General features: G+C 35.8%; 1 protein-coding gene across 1 annotated transcript in view; it reads left to right on the plus strand.

The window, feature by feature from the left end:
- The window catches only part of BDP1 (BDP1 general transcription factor IIIB subunit), an 87,179-nt gene that overhangs the window by 66,895 nt on the left and 7,493 nt on the right, over positions 1-12,791 (plus strand). The window contains exons 31-38 of the mRNA XM_028089637.2: positions 1,567-1,714; positions 1,957-2,137; positions 5,093-5,156; positions 5,500-5,686; positions 6,695-6,896; positions 10,843-10,882; positions 11,626-11,893; positions 12,371-12,617. Of these exons, the coding sequence (XP_027945438.1) occupies positions 1,567-1,714; positions 1,957-2,137; positions 5,093-5,156; positions 5,500-5,686; positions 6,695-6,896; positions 10,843-10,882; positions 11,626-11,893; positions 12,371-12,617 (1,337 nt within the window). The remainder of the gene's footprint in view (positions 1-1,566; positions 1,715-1,956; positions 2,138-5,092; positions 5,157-5,499; positions 5,687-6,694; positions 6,897-10,842; positions 10,883-11,625; positions 11,894-12,370; positions 12,618-12,791) is intronic.

Raw genomic sequence — 12,791 nt, forward strand, 5'->3', positions numbered from 1 at the left:
AATTTTTGGAAAAACATCCCTACTATTTTCTTCAGTGGCTGAACCAATTTATATTCCTACCATTAGTGCACAAGGGTTCCTTTTTCTTTATATCCTATTAACACTTGTTATTTCTTCTTCTTTTGTTTTTTTTTGTATTTAGCCATTTTGGTTGTGATATCTTGTGGTTTTGATTTGCATTTCTCTGATGATTAGTTATGTTGAGCATCTTTTCATATGTCTGTTGTTCATCTGTATATCTTCTTTTGAAGAAAGTCTATGCAGGTCCTGTGCCTCTTTTTTTGTTTTTTTGTTTTTTTTTAAATAGGCTCCATGCCCAGCATGGAGCCCAGTGCAGGGCTTGAACTCATGACCCTGAGATCAAGATCTGAACTGAGATCAGCGGTCAGACATTTAACTAACTGAGCCACCCAGGCACCCCATCTGTGCCCATTTTTTAATCGTATTGTTTTGTTTTTTGGTGTTACATAAATTCTTTATATATTTTGGATACAAACTCCTTATCAGATGTATCATTTGCAAATATTTTCTCCTAATCAGTAGGTTGCCTTTTCATTTTGTGGATGTTTCCTTTGCTGTGTAAAGCTTTTTATTTTGATTTAGTCCCAGTAGTTTATTTTTGCTTTTGTTTCCCTTGCCTATGGAGACATATCTAGAAAAATGTTGCTACAGCTGACGTCAGAGAAATTATTGCCTGTGTTTTTTTCTAGGATTTTTATGGTTTGGTCTCACATTTAGATCTCTAATCCATATTGAGTTTATTCTTTGTATATGGAGTTAGGAAGTTGTCCAGTTTCGTTCTTTGGCATGTAGCTGTCCAGTTTTCCCAGCACCATTTATTGAAGAGAATGTCTTTTACCCATTGTATATTCTTGCCTCCTTTGTCCTAGATTAATTGACCATATAAGTGTGGATTTATTTCTGGACTCTATTTTCTTCCATTGATCTGTTTTTGTGCCAGTACGGTATTGTTTTGATTACTGTAGTTTTATATTAGATCTTGAAATCTGGAATTGTGATACCTCTTACCTTTGTTTTTCTTTCTCAAGATTACTTTGACTCTTCAGAGTCTTTTTGGTGGTTCCATACAAATTTTAGTATTATTTGGTCTAGTTTTATGATAAATGCTGTTGGTATTTTGAGAGCGATTTGAAGGTAACTCTTTTTATGTAGAAGTCATTTTTTTCTTCTTTGTGATATTCTTTTTAGAATAGCTCCCTCCCCAACTTTGCCCAAGGTGGAACTAGCCAGACCTCATGTGTACCCACTTCTAAACTTTTTTGTATATGGGGTTGTAATTACACTGCCGTCACCATCGAGTGGACATAAAACTGTGGCAGCCACAAGTGAAATATGTGCAGTGTAGGATTCGTTAATCATTTGCATCAAAAATCTCATTGGCCAGGACCACTCTTCTGCCATGTGAATAAGCTTGATTTTTGGATTAAGAGAAATTTGGAAGAGCCACTATATAGTGATCTGTCTTTGAAGAGAGAACATATTTCTAATATGGCAGTTTTAGCTGTACTGTTTTGGACTATATCTTAAGTGTGTTCTTTGTTTAAGAAACTGAGAAAAATGCTTCTGAAGCAACGGAATTACAAGATGAAAACCTTGGATCACTTACAACAGCAGAGAATAAGGAGCAGAGCAAATTGGCTTGTGAACATGGTATTGAAGAGACTATTTCTCAAGAAGCAAATCTAACTGAAAGGTAAAAGAGAGATTCTGGGATTTGGGTTATATTATGTTTCAACTATAGTCATTAGCTATAACTGCAAGAATTTGACTGGAAAAAGGGAGTTCTGTTGCATTAAATATAGTTTAGAAATTTGAACACCATTAAATCTTTGATTCACTTAGCTCTAAACATTACTCTGTAGTTGTCCACTTGGTTTCAGTATAGAACTTTAATACATACTCTGAAACTCGAATATATACTAATTTCTTTTTCAGAAACGATGATCAAGAAGAAGAATCTCAAAAGGTTCAGATATCGTCAGTTGCTCCAGTTGTTTCCTTTGAGACAAGGCCCCATACACTTGGTTCAGATATGGTTCTCAGTGAGAGTTCCATCAAAGAGCCCCAGAGAAAGGACTCTAATGGAGACAGTGTGCTTGCAGTTCATGTGTCAGAGGTAAAAGAATATAAAATATAACATGGGGTGGCTGGGTGTTTATTCCCTGTTTAAAAAAAATTAAGGTAGGATTTACAAAAAATAAACTTCACCTTTTTCAGTGTGTACTTCTACAAGTTGTGACAAACATATATAGTCATGTAAGCAACACATAAACAGTTCCATCATCCCCCAGATTCCCCAGGGCCCTTTTTTAGTCACCCCCCCTTACCGCCCCGACTACTTGGCAATCCCTGATCTGTTTTCTTTCCCTATAGTTTTGCCTTTGCAAGAATGTATTATGATAGAATTTTTTATTGAGTGTGTTTTTAGTCTTTGGAGCATAGATAAAACAGCCAATACGTAGCTTTGCTGTGAAAGTTTTGAAAAAGAAGTGTTTTGTACAGAGTATTTACCTCTTGCTTGCTGGCCACTGAATCTGAGAAATACTTTCACATTGCAGGTATTTTTATTACTACGTGTTCAATACTGTGTAAGGTACTGGGGGGACAAAGTTGTAGGAAACAGTTGAGGATATGAATGGTTAAATTCTGAAGGCAAGTTGCACAAGACTCTTAATAAAGGAGTGGTCTTCAACCCAATCCAGTAAAATCAGCCTCTGGAAATAGGGTGTAGACATTTGCTTTCTGTTGTTGTTAAAATGCCTCAGGTTGGGGCGCCTGGGTGGCTCAGTCGTTAAGCGTCTGCCTTCAGCTCAGGTCATGATCCCAGGGTCCTGGGATCGAGCCCTGCATCAGGCTCCCTGCTCTGCGGGAAGCCTGCTTCTCCCTTTCCCACTCCCCCTGCTTGTGTTCCCTCTCTTGCTGTGTCTCTCTCTGTCAAATAAATAAATAAAAAATAAAATCTTAAATAAATAAACAGACAAATAAATAAATAAATTCCTCAGGTTATTCTGATGTGTAGCCAGGACTAAAAAATCCTCGATCTAGAAGAACAGGTAAATTAACCAGTTAAAGGGAGAGGATCATGTGTAAAGAATAAGTGTGAAACAGCACTTCATATTCAGGGACTAAGTAGTTATGAGTAGGATATAAATGAAGAAGTAGTTAAAGATGAGTGAGCTAGGTATCCCGGGAGCAGATCATCAAAGGAGTTTTTATGATTTGCTAGAGTTTGGGCTATATCAAAATTTACGGGATTTTCCCTAACCTCCAGCTTGTTTATTTTTACTTTTTATTTTGAAATAATTTCAAACTCGTTTGAGAGTTGCAAAGATCTTTTTTTTTTTTTTTAAGATTTTATTTATTTATTTGACAGAGAGACACAGCAAGAGAGGGAACACAGCAGGGGGAGTGGGAGACGGAGAAGCAGGCTTCCTGCTGAGCAAGGAGCCCAGTGCGGGGTTTGATCCCAGGATCCTGGGACCATGACTCGAGCCAAAGGCAGACGCTTAATGACTGAGCCACCCAGGCGCCCCTGCAAAAATCTTAAATAGAATTCTCATAGACCCTCTATATAGATTTATTGATTATTAACATTTTGCTTCATTTGCTTATTCTGTCATGCTCTCCATCTCTGTAGATAGATACTTTTTAAGAAACTGAACCATTTGAAAGTTGCAGACATGAGCCTTCACCCATACATACTCCAGCTTGAATTTGATACTAAGGATGTTTCTAATACAGAAATGATGATACTGTTGTCACAGTATTACCATACTATCTAATATTGATTTAAAAATAATATGTAATACACAGTTTCAACCAGGGCTCTCATACTGCATTTAGTTGTCATTCTCCTTATTCTCTTTTCATCTAGAGTAGTTCTTCTTTTCCCTCTTCTGTGAACTTGACATTGCAGGCTAATTCACAATCTGGATTTTTGTTCGTCTTCCCTGTTACTAGATTCAGATTGAACAGTGTTTGGCACAATTATTACCTAGGTGTTGTTGTCTTCATCACCTCAGGCATGTAAGTGCCTGCCAGATTTCTCCATTTAACAGCATCTTTTGCACACTGTGTTAGTAAGTTATTTTAGACCCAGCAACCTTCTACCCAGTAGTTTTTTGTTTTGTTTTGTTTTTTTTAAAGATTTTATTTATTTGATACAGAATGAGAGATTGAGAGAGTACAAGCAGGGGGAGCGGCAGGCAGAGGGAGGGGGAGAAGCAGGCTTCCCGCTGAGCAGGGAGCCCAATGCGGGGCTCGATCCCAGGACCCTGGGATCATAACCTGAGCTGAAGGCAGCTGCTTAACCGACTGAGCCACCCAGGTGCCCAATACCCAGTAGTTTTAGTATCCATTGGTGATGCTTGCCTGAATCAATTACTGACATTGTTGGTTACAAAATGAAAGTTTGAAGTTTTTTTTAAATTTTTTTTTAAAGATTTTATTTATTTAACAGAGAGAGAGACAGCTAGAGAGGGAACACAAGCAGGGGGAGTGGGAGAGGTAGAAACAGGCTCCCTGCCGAGCAACGAACCCCATGCAGGGCTCGATCCCAGGACCCTGGGATCATGACCTGAGCCAAAGGCAGATGCTTAACGACTGAGCCACCCAGGTGCCCCTGAAAGTTTGAAGATTTTAAGCAGTAGAGAATTACAATAAGAATTGCATTTTAGGGAATACAGGGTTGGCAATTTTGTGGAAAACAGATTCAAAGGAGCTGTGTTGGAGGCAAGGAGACGGGCAGTTTGCTTCCATTCAGATGTCACCTACTAATAGTACAAGATCTGCTGTAATGGGGTAGAGTGAAGGTTTGAATCTCCCTTTCCTGTTACTTCAAAAATAATTTCATAAAATTCACATATTTAACAGTTTAGCCAGAATTTCTTGGTGCATATATGGTTATATAAATGAATCAAAAGTTATTGGTACAACTAAAAGTTTCAAAACGTTTAAAAAAAGTTGAGTTTTGAAATAATAATTCTTATTATATCCAGTTGTCTGGAAAATTTTTTAAAACTAAAATTTGGTCAACCCCATTTTGCATTTTAATTTTTAAAAATTTTTTTAGGGTACACCAACTAGTATGCTGGAAGTCCAACAAGAGAATGTAATCAGTTCTCAAGACTTAGCAGGTATGATAATGTGCTTCAATAAAGTACCACAGAACTGAATAGTACAGCTTTTACTTCTCTACCTCATTTGACTATGGAAAAACAAAATAGTTTTTTAGTCTGTGACAGTCTTAAATTAAAAACAAAAAAACTTGAAGTATTTTATGGAACAGTTTGTTATTCAGAATTATAAATCCCCTCTATAGTGAACCGTCTTTATCCTTTTTGAAATTACTTTTTACTTTTATGGGTGTAATTTGCTTTTTATTCATGGGGATAAGTTGTAGTGAGACTTCTTAGAAATGTAATAAATTAATGATTTTCATAGTTCAGCTTTTCATTATTAACTTTTAAACTTTGATAGTGAATCTAGTTGCTAATGTACATCAAGATGGTGAGGATGAACAAGCATTCATTTTAACTCTGGTGGAAATCCCAACCAATGCTGTAGAAGAATTTAGTGATACCACTGCACAGTTAATGCCAAACCCTTTACTGCCAGCACCCATATTGATCAAATCCGTGAATACAGAAGAAAGGAGTGACATGAGGTAATGAATGAGCTAACCTGTTTAAATTCCATTTAGTTAAATACAGTGCAATATTAGTTTCTGGTGTGAAGTATGGGGATTCAACACTTCCATATATCACCTGGGACCTAAACTGTTTTTGCTAGGAGGAAAGGTGCTTTATGAATTGAATAGTATTGACTGAATAAGCTGTTCACCAGCATTATTTGTAATTGTCCCAAAGATCTTATTTAATAATTATATGTTAAGTTAGAGAAGAAATTACTGATTTTATATATAACCTGATAAAGCTGCCATTTAAATGTATAATATAATACTTTTGTATGAAACTTGTTTGGTATCTTAAGTATTTTGAAAGCTAAAAAAATTTAGCAATTTGGATTATAAAATGTCATCTATTAAAAGTGTGTGGTTACTTTGTAAGCTTATATATTTTAAAGTCTGAAATAAATATTCATTCACAGAAGTTGCAAGAAGGATAACATTTCTGTGTGTGTGTGTGTGTTTTTTTTTTTTTTTAAGTAGGCTTCCACGCCCAGCGTGGAGCCCAACATAGGGCTTGAACTCACAACCCTGAGATCAAGCAAGACCTGAGATCAAGAGTCAGACACTTAACCAACTGAGCCACCCAGGCGCCCCATTTCTGTATATTTTAATACTGCTTTTTAAATTCCTTACTATAGAATTGTTGTATTTTACAGTCATTGGTTAAGGTGCTTAATTCTCTGTCAAGTAGCATTAGATGTTGAAGGCATTTATATTAGTAAGAGGCATTTTAGATTAAAATTTTAACTTTATAGACAAGGAAAACGGTATTTTTATACCTTGGATTTAATTCAGTATTACAGAATTTAAGTTGCAAGTTTTTAAGTATGAATGGATCGCAAAACTAACATTTTTGTGACCTTGGCCATGTATATATTAGTTACTTGGAAGTTTTTTTGGCAGTTTTCACTGGAATAGCTCAGCCTTTTACTTCATTAAGTAGCTTCTGATTTGCTAATTTCATATGTTTGCATTTTCTATTAGTTTTCCAGTAACTTCAGTTGGTCAGGATACCATGTGTTTATCTGATTCTGGAAAAGATGGTTCTGAAAAGCCTCCTCCTGCTAATTTGGATCTTATATCTAGGAAGAGATTTCACTGTATGCTTGATGAAAGTAACCATGTTCCTCCTGCCAAAAAAAGTTTGCTCACTTCAGGAGATGATTGTCAAAATCATACCTCTGAGGTAAGATAGAATCATCAAGCAAATAAGATGGTCCTATTACAACAGATACATTTCTGTTTCTTCCTTTAGCCTCTTTATATGAAGATAGTTCTGATACTTTTCACCACAAATAATCCAGCTAAAACCGATTTTGGATTCTCATTTCCAATAGTTCTACGTGAAAATTGATGGACGTTAATTAGGAAACCCATTCCTAGTTTTTTGTTATTGGCTCAAAAAAGGCCAAAAGCATCTTGTAAATCTGGATCCTGGCTGTACCCTTTGACAGCTGTGGGACCTGAGTCAGGATATGTTGTCTCTGTGAGTGAGTTTTCCGTTGTGTAAAATAGTAATAGTAGTATCATCATCACTATTATCATAATACTTAAAGCTATGCATTGCTCTTAGGAGGAAAAACCAGAACCTTAAAGGCCCTCTATTTGGCCCATTTCTGTCTCTGATCTCACCTTGTGCCTCACTCTCTAACCATATTGGCCGTCTTTCAATGCACCATATTTCTTCATGTCCCAGGGCATTTTTTTTTATTATCTTTTTATGAAACATTTTCTTGCCAAACATACAAACGTCTTTATCTCAGTCATCACTACCTCAGGGAAGCCTGAAGATAGTATGCAGGTTTGATCAACAGCCACAATGTTAAAGGTTTCTTAGCACCCCCTTGTTTTTGTTTCTAGTACTCATGATAATTTATCTCACTGTGTAGCTACACTGTGGAAGAGTTAATTAGTTAATTTATTTTTGGAAAAGTTGATTTAGAATCTATAGTCTCAAAGGGACAGTTGAAAACCAGTAGTCCTTTGGTGAGAGTAGACAACAGAGGCAGTGGATCCTTGTATACCTGATAGGTAGAAGATGGTATCACAGGATGGTTTTAATTTTTCTTATTATGAGTAAGGCTGAACGTCTTTTATATGCTTAGGAGTCTTTTGTATTCCTTTCTTTGTGAAATGACTTTGTATTCTTCAGCTATTTTTCAGTTGTGTTGCTGATCTTTTACATAGAGATTTGGAGGAACTCTTATGTTATGTATGTCCATGAATGAGTTGCATATATTTTTCCCTACTTTGTCCTTTGACTCTACTTTTTGTGTTTTTTTTCTTGCAGACTTTTTGTGGTTGATTTTGGGGGGGGGTGCGGTTAAGATTTTATTTTTAAGCAATCTTTACACCCATCGCAGGGCTTAAATTTACAGCCCCAAGGTCAAGAGTCACATGCTCTATCCACTGAGCCAACCAGGTGCCCTGATTTTTTAATATGAAAATTTTCAAGCATTTAAAAAGATACACATGGAAGTATAACGCATCCCTCTGTATCAGTCACCCAGTTTCATCAATTTATCAGCATTCCTTGCAAACATTGTTCTGTTCTGTTTGTTTATTTACTTATTTATTTAAAGATTTTACTTATTTATTGGACAGAGATAGCGCACAAGTAGGGGTAGTGGCAGGCGAGGCAAAGGGAGAAACAGGCTCCCCACTGAGCAGGGAGCCCCATGTGGGGTTCGATCCCAGGACCCCGGGATCAGGACCTGAGCCAAAGGCAGACGCTTTAACGACTGAGCCACCCAGGCGCCCCAAACATTGTTCTGTTTTAAAAGTATATTCAGTGACATAGGGAAAGGATGATAGTACATTACTATATGCAAAACTAGGCTACCAGTTTATAATAAGCCATTTAAAAATGATAGATATAGGGGCACCTGGGTGGCTCAGATGGCTCAGCGGGAAGCCTGCTTCTCCCTCTCCCACTCCCCCTGCTTGTGTTCCCTCTCTTGCTGTGTATCTCTCTGTCAAATAAATAAATAAAAAATCTTTAAAAAAAATGATAGATGTACATTGATGTGAGTATATAAGAACAGTATAATGTCTTTGAGCTTATTTGTGATTTTTATTTTTTAAACTTGGTTTTCAGCATTCTAACAATAAAAAAATGCTTATAAAATGTTGAAGTTATAATTGTAAATTCTAGAATGCACACATACTGCATTCACATAGACATGCAAACATTTTTTATTTTTATGTAATCCCATTTATCATTCTTTTTATGTATGGCTTCTGGGGACTGTGTTATACATTGAAAATCTACCTTGAGATTTAGTGTAAATTTTTAAGAGTTAACATTAATGATTTGTTTAGAATTTATTTTGGTGTTAGGAAGAGTGGAACCAACTTCATGTTCTCCAGGTGCCTACCTAGTAGTCCCAGCACCATTTGTTGAATAATTCATTTTTTCTCCACTGATTTAAAATTCCACTTACTGGATATTAAGTCCCATATGTATTTGGGTATACCTCCTGAATTTTCTTCTACTTTGAGATTCACTTATTTGTTCTGGGGCCAGTGTCCCAGTGTTTTAAATTACTGTAGTTTTTAAATACTTTGCTATCTTAAATGGAAAGTTTCTCTCTCCCCTGCACGTAATTTTATTTTTTTTTTCAAGTTTTTCCTAGTTGGGTATATGTCCTAAAGTTTATGTTAATTTTAGAATTTGCTTGTTCAGAGCTTAAAAAAAAAACACTATTGATACTGATACTTAAATTAGGATCATATTAACTTGACCAGTTAACAGGGAAAGTTGATGTCAGCATTGTCATGTTGGATTTTTTTTAATCCAAAAACGTATGTCTTTCCATTTGATTAATTATTCTTTTATGTCTCAGTGGTATTTTCAGTTCTTCTTCTTTTAAATTCTGGTCCATTTCTTACTAGGTTATCTCCTAAGAATTTTATCTTGTTTATTGCAGTTATCATTGAATTCTTTTCTATGTAGAGAGCTTACTCAATTCCCCTTATCATATACAGTAATTTTTCACTTGATTCTGTTGGGTTTTCTAAGTAAACAGTCATATCATCTGTAAATACAATTTTAATCCTTCTCATATACTTGGTATACCTTTAATTTCTTTCTCTTTTCTATATAAGCTAATAAAACTCAAAAAATATCAGAAAATAGTCCTGATAGTAGACATCTTTTTCTTATCCCTGATTTAAATGCAAATATTTCCAGTGTTTATGAAGTGGGATGCTGGTTTTGAATTGCAGTAATTATAGTTTATGGTGTTAAGAAAATGTCTTTTTTTTTAAGCATGAATATTATTGGACACTTTCCCCATAAACAGAGAGATGGGGGTATGATTTTTCTCCCCAGTTCAGTTGAATTATACTAGTTCACATATTGAATTATCTTTGCATTCCTGAGACAGTTCTGCTTGATTATGATGTTAGTCTTTTGATGTGTTGCTGAATTATGCTTGTACTATTATATTTGATATTTTTGTACTGGTTGTAATTGGGATTGCAGTTAATATATATATATATTAAAGATTTTATTTATTTGTTTAATAATAAATTAAAGCCCCCACAAGCAGGGGGAGTGGGAGAGGAGAAGCAGGCTTCCCGCTGAGCAGGGAGCCCAATGTGGGGCTCGATCCCAGGGCCCCGGGATCATGACCTGAGCCAAAGGCAGATGCTTAATGACTGAGCCACCCATGCGCCCCGGAATTGGAATTGATATTAATATTAGTTTATAAAAAGCATTTGAAAACTTTTCCTCTTTTGCCGTGCTCTGGAACATTTTAAGTAGCAGTAGCAATGTGTTTTTCATAAATGTTGGTAGAATTTCCATAAGACATCTTTTATGCTAGGGGTTTCTGGGAGGTACATGCTTTCTTTATTAAAAAAGAAAGAAAGAAAGAAAGATTTAGGGCGCCTGGGTGGCTCAGATGGTTAAGCGTCTGCCTTCGGCTCAGGTCATGATCCCAGGGTCCTGGGATCGAGTCCCGCATCGGGCTCCCTGCTCCTTGGGAGCCTGCTTCTCCCTCTGCCTCTCTCTCTCTCTCTCTCTGTCTCTCATGAATAAATAAATAAAATCTTTAAAAAAAAAAAAAGAAAGAAAGATTTACTTGATAAAAGGATTTTTAATTTTTTTGGTAATTTTCTTAAAACAGGTGTGTTCAAAGGAAATGATAAATGTTTCTGAGGAAACAGGTGAGTGAAATAAATTTTAATGTGATTACATTTATCTGTTTTTGATGCCTCTATTCAAATTTGGAATTAGAGAAGAGTATTGCTCACTTTCTCTAAGAATCTTGCTTTTATTATTAGAAGTTTTTCTCTCCAGCTGAGATCTTGGATTTGGCACTCCTATAGCCATACGAAGCTACTTTAATCCTATAATTAATAGAAAACCATGTGGCTACAGGATTTCCTGTAAAAGCTTAACAATTATATTTTAGGAATTAGCTGAGCTTATGATAAAAGAGTTTTTATATAGTTCCTTAAGTTTACCCAGAGATCAGAAAGTGATAACTCTCATTTTGCTAGTTGAAGATATATTTGTCGAGAAAGATTTTCTAGGTCAAAATATGTTGATAGGACTATTTTGTATCTGAATGAAAAAGTATTCTAAGATTTTTTTTTTAAATTTTATTTATTTGACAGAGAGAGACACAGCGAGAGAGGGAACACTGGCAGGGGGAATGGGAGAGGGAGAAGCAGGCTTCCTGCGGAGCAGAAAAAAGTATTCTAATCATACTTTTTTTTACCAGCTACAATGTTCTTAATAGTCCAGATGACTTACATATTAATAATTTATAATTTAGCTTACTCTTATTAGAATAGGTTTATGATAGAATGTCATGATTTCTTTCCTTCAAATATTGCAGTTCAGTCGGATATATAAATTTCAATATGTGTTCTCTGTGCTTATGATTTCTCTTTGTTTTTTGAAGGGGAGTCTTACAAGGAACAAGGTATCTTCCCTACCTCAGGAAGCACACATACAACTCCAGAACCTCAGAAAGAGCAACTTGAACCAACTTTTCAGAGTATAGGATCTGGATCTCCTGATAAAGTAACAGATACACATATAGAAAAAAGTACATCTCAGTTACCTCAGGATGAGAGGAGTGTGTCTGATAAGGAGGAGAGAACTTGTGCTGCTTCGAAGTCTGAACAAATGGATAGCATCCCATCATCTTCAAAAACCCCATTATCCAGGTACCGTGAGATGATCTTTAACAAATGTTTCTCTCCATTTCTCTTTCTCAACGGGTAAATGTAACCTGTATGCAACGGATATAACATATATGTAAAGACTAAGTTCACTACTAAGGATGATGTTTTATAAACATATCCCTTTGTCAGTAATGTAAAGGGAAGGAGTTTTATCAAAGGAAATTCAGTAGTGAACATTTTTTTAGGACTCTTCAGATAAATACACATTCCGTGTAACAAGAGCTTAACTTTAAGTGCTGAAACTAACTTTTTAGGTAGAAAATCTGCATTGGCATATGCTGGTATGATGGTATAACAGCTGCTGGTATATAATGATCAAAATAATAATGATTTTTAGTAGATATGTTGATACCACTAATGTGGTATCACCTGTGCCATTTTAGCATTCACGGAAAGAAGTTGGTATTAGGAGTGTATCTTCCTGGATATTCTTGAATATCTTTACATTTGCATTTCTAGACCTGGCAGAAGACCCCTGGGATTTTTGTCTTTAATATGTTCAAAGAATAGTTTGGAGTCTGATGAACCTACTCAGGTTTATAATAAGAAACGTCTAAAACCTCTTATACCTATACCAAGAAAGAATTTGAAAAGATCAAATCCACTCACTGAAAGCCAGAAAAAAATCCAAGAGTCCTCTGATCAGCTTCCATCTCCAAGGGTTGTTGATACTCCTTCTGAGAGTATTGGCAGTTCAGCAACTCAGGTACGTGATAACTGTTATATTTTATTGTTTGTATAGAATGGGTTAGAAATCAGACTCAACTAGAAAAAACAAGGCAATTGGTATTTTCATTTGGATATTAGAAATTACTTCAGAGCATCTCTTGTCTATCTTCTCCCCATCATACCTCACTATGAGAGAAGAAGATAAGGTGTT

Source organism: Eumetopias jubatus, unplaced genomic scaffold (assembly GCF_037043125.1).
Source record: "Eumetopias jubatus isolate StellerSeaLion01/CBP00866 unplaced genomic scaffold, mEumJub1_p1.0 scaffold_5, whole genome shotgun sequence".
NCBI lineage: Eukaryota > Metazoa > Chordata > Mammalia > Carnivora > Otariidae > Eumetopias > Eumetopias jubatus.